Source organism: Rhinoraja longicauda, chromosome 6 (assembly GCF_053455715.1).
Source record: "Rhinoraja longicauda isolate Sanriku21f chromosome 6, sRhiLon1.1, whole genome shotgun sequence".
NCBI lineage: Eukaryota > Metazoa > Chordata > Chondrichthyes > Rajiformes > Arhynchobatidae > Rhinoraja > Rhinoraja longicauda.
In genome coordinates, this window is record NC_135958.1 from 21846901 (window position 1) to 21861134 (window position 14234).

At 50.9% G+C, this 14234-nt stretch overlaps 1 protein-coding gene across 1 annotated transcript; it reads left to right on the top strand.

Annotated features, from left to right (window-relative positions):
• Positions 1-958: 958 nt before the first annotated feature.
• On the top strand, positions 959-13949 carry ss18l2 (ss18, like 2). Its single transcript, XM_078400694.1, has 9 exons — positions 959-1120; positions 2777-2853; positions 5080-5164; positions 5650-5767; positions 6982-7191; positions 9270-9371; positions 10405-10524; positions 10893-11020; positions 12613-13949. Exons 1-9 carry the CDS (start codon positions 1052-1054, stop codon positions 12637-12639), a joined length of 936 nt encoding a protein of 311 aa, XP_078256820.1. The 5' UTR covers positions 959-1051; the 3' UTR covers positions 12640-13949.
• The last annotated feature ends 285 nt before the right edge of the window (positions 13950-14234 follow it).

A 14234-nucleotide genomic window follows, 5' to 3' on the forward strand; every position in this document is an offset into this window, starting at 1 on the left:
GGGGAATTCAAGGTGGCGGGTTGTGAGAACGACAGGGAGGGAGAATGCGAGAGTGATAAAGAGAGTGGGGAAGGGAGAGTTACGGGCAGGGAGGGAAAGTGAAAGACGGAGGAGAGTTGTCACAGTGAAGAGGACGAGAGAGTGGGAATGGCTGGGAAGTCGGTAATACGGCGGGCAGGGACGGGAAGGGGAGAGTTGTCACAGTGAAGGGGGGAGAGGGACGGGAAGGGGAGAGTTGTAAAAGTGAAGGGAGGGACACGGGGAGGGAGGGAAGGGGACAGTTGTCACAGTGAAGGGGGAGAGACGGGGAGAGTTGTCACAGTGAAGGGGGGAGAAACGGGGAGGGGAGAGTTGTCACAGTGAAGGGGGAGAGGGACGGGGGGGGGGAAGAGTTGTCACAGTGAAGGGGGAGAGGGACGGGGGGGGAAGAGTTGTCACAGTGAAGGGGGAGAAACGGGGAGGGGAGAGTTGTCACAGTGAAGGGGGAGGGGAGAATTATCACAGTGAAGGAGGGGAGAGTTGGCACAGTGAAGGGGGGAAGAGACGGGGGAGGGAGAGTTGTCAGTGAAGGGGGAGAGGGACGGGGGGGAGAGTTGTCACAGTGAAGGGGGAGAGGGACGGGGAGGGGAGAGTTGTCACAGTGAAGGGGGAGAGGGACGGGGAGGGGAGAGTTGTCACAGTGAAGGGGGAGAGACGGGGCGGGGAGAGTTGTAACAGTGAAGGGGGGAGAGTTGTAACAGTGAAGGGGGGAGAGTTGTCACAGTGAAGGGGGAGAGGGACAGGGAGGGGAGAGTTGTCACAGTGAAGGGGGGAGAGTTGTCACAGTGAAGGGGGGAGAGTTGTCACAGTGAAGGGGGGAGAGTTATCACAGTGAAGGGGGAGAGTTGTCACAGTGAAGGGGGAGAGTTGTCAGCGACGCGGCGAGCTGGAATCACGTGAGAACGACGCGTCACGTGGTGTGCGCGTCACGTGGGCGGGGTTGCCGGGGTGACGGAGCGGGAGCCGGGCCTTGGGGGGAGGGACCGCCCGCCCGCCCGCCGCTGCTGCCATCATGTCGATGGTGTTCGTGCCCCAGCGGCTGCGGGGCAAATGTGAAATAAACCAGGCGACTATCCAGAAGGTGAGCCGAACTGGGGCATCGCGGGGCCGCGGCGTGTTGGACCTAGCCCCGGGTGCGGCCGCCCTCGTGTGGAGAGCCCCGGGGCCGCCTCGGCCGAGGGGGAGGTTGGGAGCAGGGAGTCTGGCTGAGGGTGGAGGCACCGGCCCTGGGCTGAGGAGGGGGGGCAGTCTGGTTTTGGGGGGGGGGGTGTTGGTACCGGGCATTGGGTGGTTGGGGTGGGGTGGGTGTTCTTTGGGGGGTTGGGAGGTACTGGTAGTTGTGCGCCAGATTAGGGGGGGGGGGGGTGCGTGGGGTTCGGTGTGTTTGGGGTTCAGTGGGGTTGGAGTGAAACTGGGTTAGGTGGGTTGAAGGTAACTGTAGATTGGGTGTTGGGTGGTATTTGGCTTGGTTGAGTAGGATGGGTTTGAGCTGGGGTTTGGGGGGTTAGGTATTGGCTGGAATGTGGTATTGAGTCTTTCAGCCCCCACCACCATCTCTCCCCTCTTGTTTGCTGTCAAACACCAGGTTTATTCAGTCCAACTGCTCCAGCTCTCATCTAGTGTCGCGACTTTGCCCGTGTCAACGTGGCTGGGATTTGGGGCAAGGATCAGTCAAGTCTCCTCGTTGTTGTCCAGGCCTGTCTGAAATGTGGGAACGTGTGTCTCAGTGGTTCAGCCATGAACTACTGACTGGAGGATTCCACCTTCTCAAGCAGTGTATTCCAGATCGCAACCACCCTTTATCTCTAAATCTAAAAAAAAATCACCCTTTAGGTGAAAAATAATTTCCTCTGATCCTCTGATCTGAATAATTTCCTCTAAAACATGTACGGCACACCTTAAACCTGTGTCCTCTTTAGAAAGATGAGATGTAATATTGTAAGGTAATTACAGTGGCAAAGTTTGAAAGGCATGTAGACAGGTAATTAGAAAGGAAAGGAGTAGGGGGCTACTCCAGGCAAGTGCGTAGGCATTGTGGTCGGTGTGGATGAGTTTGGTCCAAGCGCAATTGTCTGTGCTGTATAACTCTACAAAGTAATGAGGACATAGCCTCTCACCTAACATTCCTTTATTGAAAATATATGAAATCTAATTAACTGCAGCCAGTAACACCATGCCTCGTGATGTATAATTGTTGGAGGTACATGGGCAATATACACTGCAACCAGTGGGCATGTCCTCAAGGCATGGGAACTAGGATGCATGCATAGATTCTACCAAACTGCCCAGCTGGGATCTTGCATAAATACGTGATTCCTGACTGCCCTGACCAGGTCTGAAGAAGGGTCTCGACCCGAAACGTCACCCATTCTTTCTCTCCAGAGAAGCTGCCTGTCCCGCTGAGTTACTCCAGCATTTTGTGTCAATCTTCTGTGCCCTATCTGTTATTCCCATTTGCCTGCATTTGCCCCCGACATTCTTAACCCATCCCATCAGTGTACCTGTCCAAATGTTATTATTCATCCTGCCAACATAACAGCCAACAGAGACAGCAGTTGGCCAATAAATGTGTACCCCACCTGTTGTGTCAGCCAATGTAGTGGCTGAAATTCTGTCCTTGTTGCCCAACACGATTAACTTCATATTGAAATATTTCTCGGCTCCTTGTCTTTGCGTTGACCATTGATATGATGGATATGCGCACGTTATTGAAAGCGACAATGTTTTGTGATTTCAGTTACTGGACGAGAACAACCAGTTGATTCAGTGCATTGTGGAGTATCAGAACCTCGGCAAGGCTGCAGAGTGCACCCAGTGAGTCGACCAGCTTCTCATTCCCTCGGAGGGAGGTGGGGATTGGCACATCTACAAGATTTTGTTTAGTACAGATTATGATTGTCATGTGTACCGAGATACAGTGAAATCCTTACACTTTTTCTTATATCTCACCAGCACACATTTCTTAAACTGTCCCCCACCAGCCCCGTCACTTTACTTCTTCCCCGCACACTTTCTGACAAAACCTAGTGAATTGCGTGTCAGGCAGTTTAGTTTAGAGACACAACACGGAAACAGGCCTTTCAGCCCTGTTGACCAACGATCACCCATACAATAGTTCTATCCTACATACGAGGGACAGTTTACAGAAGCCAATTAACCTACAAACGTTAATGTATTTGGGGTGTGGGAGGAAACAGGCCATTCTCTCTCTCTGACCTATGTGGTCAGACGGAGAATGTGCAAACCTCGTACAAACAGCACAGGTAGTCAGGATCAAACCTGGGTCTCTGGCGCTGTAAGGCAGCAACTCTACCGCTGCACCACTGTGCTGTCCCTAAACTGCAGGTGCACAGGGAGCTTCAGTCTGAATCTAACCTGTGTTGTGCTTGGCATGAAAGTGTTGCATGGGACAGTGCAGTGGAAACTTCAGTCTATGTACAGCCTATACTAGGCCAGAGAGAGGTTTAGAGGTGGTTCAGGTTTATTATTGTCACCAAGATACGGTGAAAGACGTTCTGGCCTTAGAGGGAGTACAGAGAAGGTTCACCAGATTAATCCCTGGGATGGCGGGACTTACATATGAGGAAAGACTGGATAGACTGGGCTTGTACTCGCTGGAATTTAGAAGACTGAGGGGGGATCTTATAGAAACATATAAAATTCTTAAGGGGTTGGAGAGGCTAGATGCGGGAAGATTGTTCCCGATGTTGGGGGAGTCCAGAACCAGGGGTCACAGCTTAAGGATAAGGGGGAAGTCTTTTAGGACCGAGATGAGAAAACATTTCTTCACACAGAGAGTGGTGAGTCTGTGGAATTCTCTGCCACAGAAGGTAGTTGAGGCCAGTTCATTGGCTATATTTAAGAGGGAGTTAGATGTGGCCCTTTTTGCTAAAGGGATCAGGGGGTATGGAGAGAAGGCAGGTACAGGCTACTGAGCTGGATGATCAGCCATGATCATATTGAATAGCGGTGCAGGCTCGAAGGGCCGAATGGCGTACTCCTGCACCTATTTTCTATGTTTCTATGAAATGTTTTGTTTTGCATGTTATCCAATCAGATCAGATAATTCTATACATCAATATCATCGTCAAACTCAAGAATAATAGGTAGAGCAAAGGGGAAGATACATAGTGCAGAATATAGTTGTCAGCATTGTAGCGCAGCAGTTCCATAGACAAAGTCCAATGTTCGCTAAGGGGAAGATACATAGTGCAGAATATAGTTGTCAGCATTGTAGCGCAGCAGTTCCATAGACAAAGTCCAATGTTCGCTATGGGTTAGAGTTGAATCTGATAGTACCCTGACTTCTAGAAGGACTGACTGTTCAGAAGCCTGATAACAGAGGGGAAGAAGCTGTTCCTGGGTCTGGTAATGCGCACTTTCAAGCTTCTGTACCTTCTGCCTGACGGGAGTGGGGAGATAAAGGAATGACCGGGGGTGGTGAATTGGCATATTGGGTAGAATGGGTGTCAGTTTGTGGTGGGGTCAAGTGGCAGTGTCTGGAGTGCAGCTGCTGCTTCATGCTGCCAGTGTTGTTGAATGTGGATGTGTCTGGACTTGACTGTAACATGACACCAGCGGCCACAGTTGCAGCTGTTGTTTGCGCAGGGATGTGTGGGAAGTTTCATCCTGTCCAACAGGTTCCTGAAAGAAACCTCCACATTCGTGCAGCTCTTGGCTTCTAATGTTGTGCAATCCTTCTCATCTTTCACACCTATTGGCTGTCCCAAAGCACTTCATGCACAGTGGTGCATTTAAAATGCAGCTGCAGTTGGAAGCACCAGGGAACAGTGATGTAGTAACGCCAATATCTGCCTTTACCACCACCACTGACAGCGGGTCCCAGGCACCCATCACTCATTGTATCTAAAAACTTTCCCAGCATCTCTCCTTTAATCTTTGCCCCTTTCCAGCACTTTGTGTTTTGCTCAGGGTTCCAACATTTATAGTGCCATGTATCTCTGTTAGTTTGTGGGGTTTAGCAGGAAGAAGAGAAGAAGTTGGATGAAAAAATCTGATCCCTTTATTGTTGTTACACAGATACCAGCAGATCCTGCACAGAAACCTCATCTACCTGGCTACAATAGCAGACTCCAGCCAGAATCTGACCGGTGCCCACCCTGTGGTAAGTGAGGGCAAACTGGCGAGTGACAGATGAATACAAAGAGCCAGACAGCTCCAACCCTGGTCCCCTGTCCGTCCCTCAATCATCCCCCCCACCCCCAGCATGTCCATCCCCCATCTGCTCCCTCCCCTCCGGCCTGGTGAGAGGGGCAAAGTTTAAAGGAGATGTATGGGCCAGATTGTTTACACAGATGGCAGCGGCTGCTTGGAACGTGCCACCAGAGGTGGTGGTGGAGGCAGATACGACGGGGGCATTTAAGAAGCTTTAGCATAGGCACGTGGATATGCAGGGAATGGAGTGATATGTGCCACATGCAGACAGAGGAGATCAGTTTAAGTTGGCATCATGTTTGGCATAGGCATTGTTCCTGTGCTATACAGTTCGATGTTCTATCTCCCTTCGTACTCCCTGCGTTCATCAAACTCAATGACCTCAGCAGGAAAGCACTGATCGCATCTTCAACATCTTACTTTTCTCTCCTCCAGCCGCTTGGCCAGCCAATGGGGATGGGCCCCATGGGGATGGAGCCTGTCCCGAGAACTGTCGACCCCATGGGAAATGGAACTCCTCCCCCCGGACCGGGGAACCCTCACCAGATGGCAGGTTAGACCACTATCTCCGACGGAGCTTGGGGATGAAGGGGCAGGAGCAGGACATGCCACATCTCCCACAGAGCCTGGAGCTTGGGGAGGAGGGGTGCAGAGTCAGAACATGACAGAACACGGGGCTACTTCCTCATCTTCCCTCTCCTAAACATTTTTCTGGGCTGGGACGGGGAGAACTGAGATGAGGTGGCGCAGTGGTAGAGTTGCTGCCTTACAGCGCCAGAGACCCGCTGTTCGATCCTGACTAAGGGTACTGTCTACAGAGTTTGAACATTCTCCCTGTGACTGCATGGGCTTTATCTGGGTGCTCTGGTTTATTCCTACATCCCAAAGACGTGCGTGTTTTTAGGTTAATTGGCTTTAGTAAAATTGGATATTGTCCCTAGTGTGTAGGATAGTGCGAGTATATGGAACGATTGCTGGCTGGCGTGGTCTCGGGCTGAAGGCCTGTTTCCGCGCTGTATCTCTCTAAAGTTGTGTGGGTCATGAATCAAGATCACAAAGGTTACGGTATTACAACAGAACCCTGAGGCAGACACCAGGAACGTTCAAATCCCAGCTTGATCATGGAGAGGTCCAGTCAGGGAGAGTGACCATGGAATGACAGGATAGTCTTGAGATCATCTGGTTCACTGATCCCTTCAGGGAACGGCCCTCTTTACCCGAGAGGGGGGGACGTGAATCAGATTCACTATGAATGTGACATGATTCCCACATCCTCCATGAGCCGGGCAGTATTGGAGTGGGCAGGAAGTTTGGATCTGTACACCATGTCATGTTGAGTAATGCACAAGGGGCTGCAGTAAATCATCAAGTTAAGCAGCATCTCTAGCGGACATTGAAGGTCCCAACTGGAAACGTCGTCTGTCCATTCTCCCCACAAATGCTGCCTGACCCACTGAGTTCCTCCAGCACTTAGTGTTTTACCCAAGATTTCATCATCTGCAGATCCTTGTGTCTCTTCGTATTGTTGTCCTGGATCTTGCTGGCAAATTCTAGATTCTTCTGAGGAATGGTCCCATTATGAAACGGCATCTGACCATTCCCTGCTCAGCTGTGATGTTTCCATTTTGTGGGGCAGAGGTTGGTGTGGTGGGAGGGAAGCAGTGAGATCTCTCGTCCCCTCGGCAATGGTGATGCTGCGTGCTGGAAAACAAAATACCCTTGCTTCACTCCTAATCACTTTTTTTCTCTCTCTCACTCGCACACCAGCTGGAGCTCCCTTTCCCCAGGGGCAGACTCACTGTCAACAGATTAATCCAAGCACCTCCGTGGCTTTATTTGCCGGTAGCCAAGGCACCATGGGGAGCTTCAACCAGCCGGTGGCTCCCCCACAGGGCATGACTGCCCAAGAGCAGCTGGGCATGAGTGTGGGCTCTACCCAGGCCACTCATCTACAGCCAGGTGTGCAGCAGGGCCCAGGTAAGTCATGTGCTTTATCCCCCTCCTTCCCATCTCCGCTCTTTGCCTTTGAGAAAGCGGCGATGCAGCAGATTGCCGAGTTATACCCCTTTAGGTTTTTATTGTCACATGTTACCGATTGCATGCTATCCAATCAGATCGGATAATATACATTTAATCAAAACAAATTCAAAAACAATAGGTAGAGCAAAAGGGAAGATACAGAGTGCATAATATAGTTCTCAGCATTGTAGCGCATCGGTTCCACGGACAAAGTCCAATGTCCGCAAGAGGTGCTTATGGAAGGACCATTGAGAAGCCTGATAACAGAGGGGAAGAAACTGTTCCTGAGCCTGGCTGTGCACGTTTTGAAGCTACTGCACCCTTTGAAGATGGGAGTGGGGTCGTTCTTCAGTCTGACGAAGAGGACCGACCTAAAATGTTGCCTATTTAAGTATACTTTATTTATTGAGGTTCAGTATTCTGCATGCCATGCAGTCAAATCATGCTATACATGAAGATAATGGAAATGCAGCACAGCGGTGCAGTTGGTAGAGCTGCTGCCTCAAGGCCTAGAGTCGCAGAATTGCCCAAGGCACCAGGACAGCTCCAAGGTCACCTTGTGGACTTTATCGACAAATTATTTCAAGATAAACTGACTGGAAACACTTGTACAGCTGTGGTACAACTTGTACTCGCAGTCTTTGGGTAATTAGTTCCACAGCACAACTTTGTATTGGCCATAGTGTGTGAGAGCTTCAACAGAAACAGTCTGAAGAAGGTCCCGACCTAAAACTTGTGTTTTGCTCAAGATTCTAGTACCTGCAGTTCCTCGTGCCTCCTGACCGACAATCCCCAGAGACTGCAGATGATGGAATCTTGAGCAAAATACATTGCTGGAGAAGCTCAGCAGGTCAGACAGCATCTGTGGAGCAAATGAACACGCAATGTATCAGGTCTTGACCATTCTTCAGGCTGATGGAGAAGGGGGGGGAGAAAGTTGGAAAAGAGGGGCGGGGCAAAGTCAGGCAAATGATAGGTGGGTACAGGTAAAGGGGGGGTTGATTGGCAGATGGGTGGAGTAAGTGACAAAGGCTGGAGCTGAAAAGGAGACAAAAAGATGTCAAATAGGAAGAGGAGAAATGTAAAGGTGGGAGGGATATAGGTGAAGGGGTAGGGAGGAGGTGAAAGAGGCGGAATAAAAGGGAAAATGGGACGGATGGGAGATGAGCGTACAAAGGAGGGAATGCAGCTGTCTGGTGGGTGGAGTGTGTGCACCAAGGTGAGGCACAGGGATGGGGCAAAGCCTGGCAAGTGATAGTTGGAGAGCAGCAGGAAGTACAGGTGGGGGGGGGGTTCATCACTTGTCAACTGGAGACTCTGCAGGTCCGACTATGACTGGCTATCATTTGACGACTGGATAGTGCACACAAGCTTTCGCTCTCTCTTGGTACATGATACCAAACACATTCTACGACAGCACAAGCTGACGAAACTCAAATGTTTAATGGTCAAATGTACCTAAAACAGAACAATGAAATAGTTGCTTGCAGCAGACAGATCTGTAAACACAGTATTCATAGACAACATTATATTAAAATAATTCAATCAATTAATAACCCCGAAATTAGTGCCAAAGGCCCGAAGTCCTGAGTGCAACCAAGACAGTTCATAGTTGATAGTTTAGTTGGTGTTGTGTCGTGTTCAAGAGCCTGATGATTGTTGGGAAGAAGCTGTTCTTGAGCCCAGTGGTCATGGTTTTCAGGCTCCTGTACTACCTTCCCGATGGTAGCGGTGAGGTGAGAGCCTGGTCAGGGTGGCGCGGGTCTTTAACACGGGTTGCAATAGCAGTACCGTAGGTGGCTGCTATTTGCATACATTGGGTATGCAGCAAAGAATTTCACTGTGCCTAGTCACATGTGGCAATAAAGTATTCCATTCCAATCAATGATAAAGGTCCAATCTCCGAGCGGAGCTGTCTCTGTTGGAAGAGTTTGGAATTCCTCATCTTGTCTGTGTGGGGGGAGAAGCTGCTTCACAGTACACGTTGGGGAGCCTCGCAGGGAAAGTGCTTTACCCCTGTTTCTCTCTGCTGCCAGCGCCTGCACAGCAGCCAGCACCTCAGGGAGAATTCTTCAACCAGCAGTTCAACCAGGCACAGCCCCCCACTGAGGGTATGAATATGCAGCTCTATCCAGAAGGTAAGCAAGCGACTGTGGCAAGGGTGTGGCGTAAGAAACAGGATATTTGGCCCCTCTTGTCTGCGCTCCCATTTAGCAATATCATGGCTGACGTCCTCTCCTCGATCAAGTGGCCAGAGCAGTTGAGTTTGGGTTTTCAAAGGATGTATTTCGGCCAGGGAGGGGGTTCCAAGTGATATAGGCTCCTGGACAGCTTGCTGGGTGTGAAGTTTGTTCAGTGTATGGGCAACAGAAGTAAACTCCGGCAATTGTACAATCCAAAACGTCGTCTGTCCATTCCCTCCACAGATGCCGCCTGACCCGCTGAGTTCCTCCAGCACTTTGTGTTTTGCTCATGCTTCCAGCATCTGCTACTCTTGTCTGCAATTAAATAGAATCTGTCATTCGGCAAATGCTGGAACCCAGTGTTGTGATAGGGGTAGCAGGACAGTTAGGCAAGGAAAAGATGTAAACATGGATTCAACATCGTTGTGTAAAAGGGAATCATTTGACAATGCGATAAAGGAATAACTGCAGATATATTGTGTGTTGGATTTCCAGGTTAAGAGGCAAGAGTGTTTAATTGTCATGTATACCAAAACAGGACAATGAAGCTCTTACTTGCAGCAGCAGAGCAGATCTATAAACACAGTACTCATAGATTACATAATAACAAAAGAAATTCAGAGGGGCAGATGCTAAAATTATGTGCGGCATTGACACGATTCCAGGGTTGAAATATCAAATGCTAGAGAGCATCGTTTTTAAGGTCAAAAGGTTTAAAGGAGATGGGCCGGGGAAGTTTTTAAGAGAGAGGGCGGTGTGAGCCTGAAACATGCTGTCGGGGGTGGTGTTTTCGAGGCTTTGGGATGGGCATGGATATGCAGAGAATCGAGGGATATGGATCACGTGCAGGCAGAGGAGATTCGTTTAACGTTGTCATGTTCAGCACAAACATAGTGAACCGAAGGGCCTGTACTGTACTGTGTTCATGCTCTCATGTGTGTGAAGGGTGGAGGCAGTCCTTTGGCTGATGTTCCTTCTCTTGCTGCAGGCAGTGGCTGGTATGGACCGCAGCAGGGGCAGTTCCAGCAGAACCCCGGTGCCCACCAGCAGACCTTCTACCAGCAGTACAGCATCCAGCAGCCAGTGACCAGCACACCTCAGGAATTCAGTGAGTTGCTCAGCCTCCCGGGGCACAGAATGCAGGAACCACTCGAGGCAGGACAGCCGCACTACCCGTGCTGGGACACTGCTGGTTACTGACGGTGGAGTCTACAGAGGGCCAGAGCTCCATCCAACCTTAACGTCACCACAGCTCAAGTGTCATTCATAGAGCTGCACAGCACGGAAACAGGACTTTTGGCCTACCATATCTATGCTGACCAAGTTGGCAAACTGGGCTGGTCCCATTTGCCTGTATATGACCCATATCCCTCTAAACCCTTCCTCTTCATTTATCTGTCCAAAATTCGTAATTGTATCCGGTGCTGTAGCTCTTTGACGTGTCAATGCATTAATTACATTTTCTGCTTGCTGCAGATTCTGCACAGAACTCTCAAGGACAATTTAGAAGCTTCCAGCAAGATCCAGGGCAACAATACGTGACATACAGAGCTCAGCAGCCTGCCCCTACCCCAGGCCAGCAGCAGGCATTCCCATACGGCCAGGTATATGCAGGATGCGGGAATGCAATGGGATTCCAGTCATGATTACGGTGTCACGTATCCCTCCCTTCCCAGTCACACTGAAATGCCCCATGTACCCCATACCACCCTCCACCACCATCTGAAGATAGCAAACGCCATCTATCCTTTCCCACACAGATGCTGCCTGATCCTCTGAGTTGCTCCGCCACTTTGTGTATCAACATAGAACAGTATAGCACAGGAATGGGCCCTTCGTCCCACGATGTTTGTGCTGAACAGGATTTGGAGATTTTGCTCAAGATTACAGTATCAGCAGTTTTTGGTGTCTCCCTCCTCTTCTCCCAGTGATTTCCACACTGCCCTGTGACCCCTCACAGCAAGGGCAGAGGCATAGCCGGGGAGACCCTCAGTGTTTTTTCTAACGGCCGCTGACTGCCCGTCTGTCCTTGAGACCACCGCTGATGCTGGGTGTCGGGGCTGACCACTAAAGACTCTGCCCACGTGACAGTTGTCGGTCAGCACCCGGCTATCCCCCACCCTCTCCACTCACCGCCTGTTCTCTGGGGCCCTCGGGAGTAGTAGAGCCCTGTCCTTTCCCTTACGTTGGGGTGTATTTCCGTTCAGGAACACCTTGTGCTTGTGGTTAAGGACCACCTGAACCTCCCAGCTGTTCTCAACAAACCCATCCTGATGTTTCCTGGAGTCTCTCCACAGCATCTAACAAAGTGCTGGAGGAAGTCTTCTGTCTAAAGAAAGGAATGGACAGATGACTTTTCAGGTTGGAACCCTTCTGATGGAATGTCGGGGGGGGGGGAGATAGAGAAAGCTGGATGTCAGTGGGGGTAGGACAAAGTCTGGCAAGTGATGGTTGGATACAGGTCAGTACATCCACTGATGCTGTCTGAACTGTTGAGTTCCTCCAGCATTTTGTCTATTGGTCCAGATTCCAGCATCTGCAGTTCCCTGTGTCTCCACTCTCCCCACAGTGCTAATTTGTGGGCTTTGGGGTAGGTGACCACATGGTTCCTAGGGAGTTGGTAGGAAACCCCATGTATTCACCTCCCTTCAATCCGTTACCAAATCCCAGAGCCCTACCTCCCCCTCCAACCTGAAGCCATGGAATAACTCGGCGGATCAGACAGCATCTGTGGAGGACATGGATGGTGATGTTGCGAGTCGTGACCTTTCTTCAGACTGATTGTATTTGAGGGGAGAAGGCTGGAAGGGAGATGGGGGGCAGGACAAAGTGTGGCAGGTGGATACAGATGAGGGGGATTGATAGGCAAAGGTTGGACCAAAGTTGTGGGATGAAGATAGAAGATGTTTAAAGCCAGAGCAAAGAATATAGGTGGAAGAGGAGGGGGATAAATGGGTACGTCCAGGTGGAGCACAGGAAGAAGGGGGGGTATAAAGGGAGGGTTGCCGGCAGGTTAGTAAGTGAAAATTGGAGAATTTAATATTCATATCATTGGGTTTGTAAGCTACCCAAGCTTGTGCTGTTCCTCCAGCGTGTGGCCTCACTGGCTATGAAGGCCCAGGACAGAAAGTTTAGTATAAGAATGGGGATCGGAGTTGGGCTGTGCTCGTTGTGACTCGAGTCTTTTGTCTTGCAGGGAGCTGCGTTCGGGGGCTTCCAGTGAGGGGCCGCTGCGACACTGCGTCTATGCAGCAGTGACAATCCCTCCCAGCCCAGTCTCAGCCGCGCAGCGCTGTAGAAGGCAGAGTGGTGAGAGCTGAGGCCATCTCGCCTGCCCCCACACCTAAGGGGATCTTAGCGCGTCCACCTCCAGTTTACACCCACCCAATCTCCCCACCCCTTGCCCCATCTCCACCTTCAACCAACCCCACCCCTGGTCGCTCCCCCTGCACCTGACCCAGAGATGTCACCATGTCCCACATGTGGCCTCCTATCACCAGCCCTACCACACCCACCCCCATCACTAGTTGGCCCACCTGCACCAACCCCCACCTGCCCCATCACCGGTCCACCTCCCACCCGCCTCCCTACCCACCCCTGGCCCACTCCCCCCATCCCCCACCTGCTATGGCCCATCGACCCGTCATGCAGCTAACTCCTCCCACCACGCCCCAACCCTTTTAGCCATCTCTACCCTATACCACCCCCCACCCCCTTGCACCCCAATCTCCCGACCCTCTCAGCCACCACTGACACTCCTCTCCTATCCCATGAGGGTGGGTGTCCCGTGCCGCGTTTCTCCTGATGGTTGCATCAGTGCAGGTTTCCACGATGCTGCCTCTTGGTTCAGCACCAGCAGTGGCCATTCCAGTGCTGGCTCTCGTGAACAAACTGAAAGCTGTGCTGTTGAATCTGCTCCCACCGCTCTGATCGCTGCGGTGCAAGTTAACAGCAGTTCCTGACACCTCCCCTCTCCCTCTTCAGCTGTTTGCCTTCGATCTGACCCCTGCTGCCCACCAGGGATCATCTCCCACCCCCCCCCACTTTAATCGGTGGGACCCATGCTCTCCAGAAATGTCCGCAGTGAGCAGAATGAGGGCATAGGACAGAAAACGACCAAGTCAGGATCTTGGCTTTAGCGTGAAAGATACTGCCTTCGCCCTGCCCTTACAGCCCATCCACTGGGAACTAGCGGGGTCAGGGTGAGGGGGGAGTCTTCCAGCTGTAAATACACTCCGAGCATGTCGGTAACAAGGCAACGTGGAGGATGTCGAAGGCAAGCACCGATCACTTCGACTGCGCATCCAAACCAGCCTCTGCTCACCCTCACTGGGCCACAGTGCTAATCTGTTTTAATCTTGGGAAGTAAATAATTTGGGTGTTTGGTGCTTTTAAGGTGACATGGTTTGAGTAGGTTAAAGTGGCTGGAAAGTTGATTGAAGAGCCAGGTTGGATATATCTGGGAATCTGTTTGTGTCAGTAGTGAAATTGTTAAATTGCTGCGGATTATTAAAATGTTGTTAATAAAATGTTTACCACTGATCTGTGCACACATTATAACTGCAGCTAGTCAGAAACACGTGCCCGGGTTCTTCAAATGAAGAAGGGTTCCAACATGAAATGTCACCTATCCATATCCTCCAGAGATGCTGCCTAGTTCTTCAAACTCTGTCCAGGGACCCCGACAGTCCTTTCAGGTTTGGCAGAGGTACACTTGCACCTCCTCCAACCTCATCTACTGTATCCATTGTTCAAGATGTGGACTCTTATACATCGGCGAGACCAAACATAGACTGGGCGATAATTTCGCTGAACACC

Coding starts and splice junctions, on each gene's coding strand:
- ss18l2 (XM_078400694.1), top strand. CDS start 1,052: ATGTCGATGGTGTTCGTGCCCCAGCGGCTGCGGGGCAAATGTGAAATA. Junction 5,768..6,981: donor GAACCCTCACCAGATGGCAG/GTTAGACCACTA, acceptor CTCGCACACCAG/CTGGAGCTCCCTTTCCCCAG. Junction 7,192..9,269: donor AGGTGTGCAGCAGGGCCCAG/GTAAGTCATGTG, acceptor CTCTGCTGCCAG/CGCCTGCACAGCAGCCAGCA.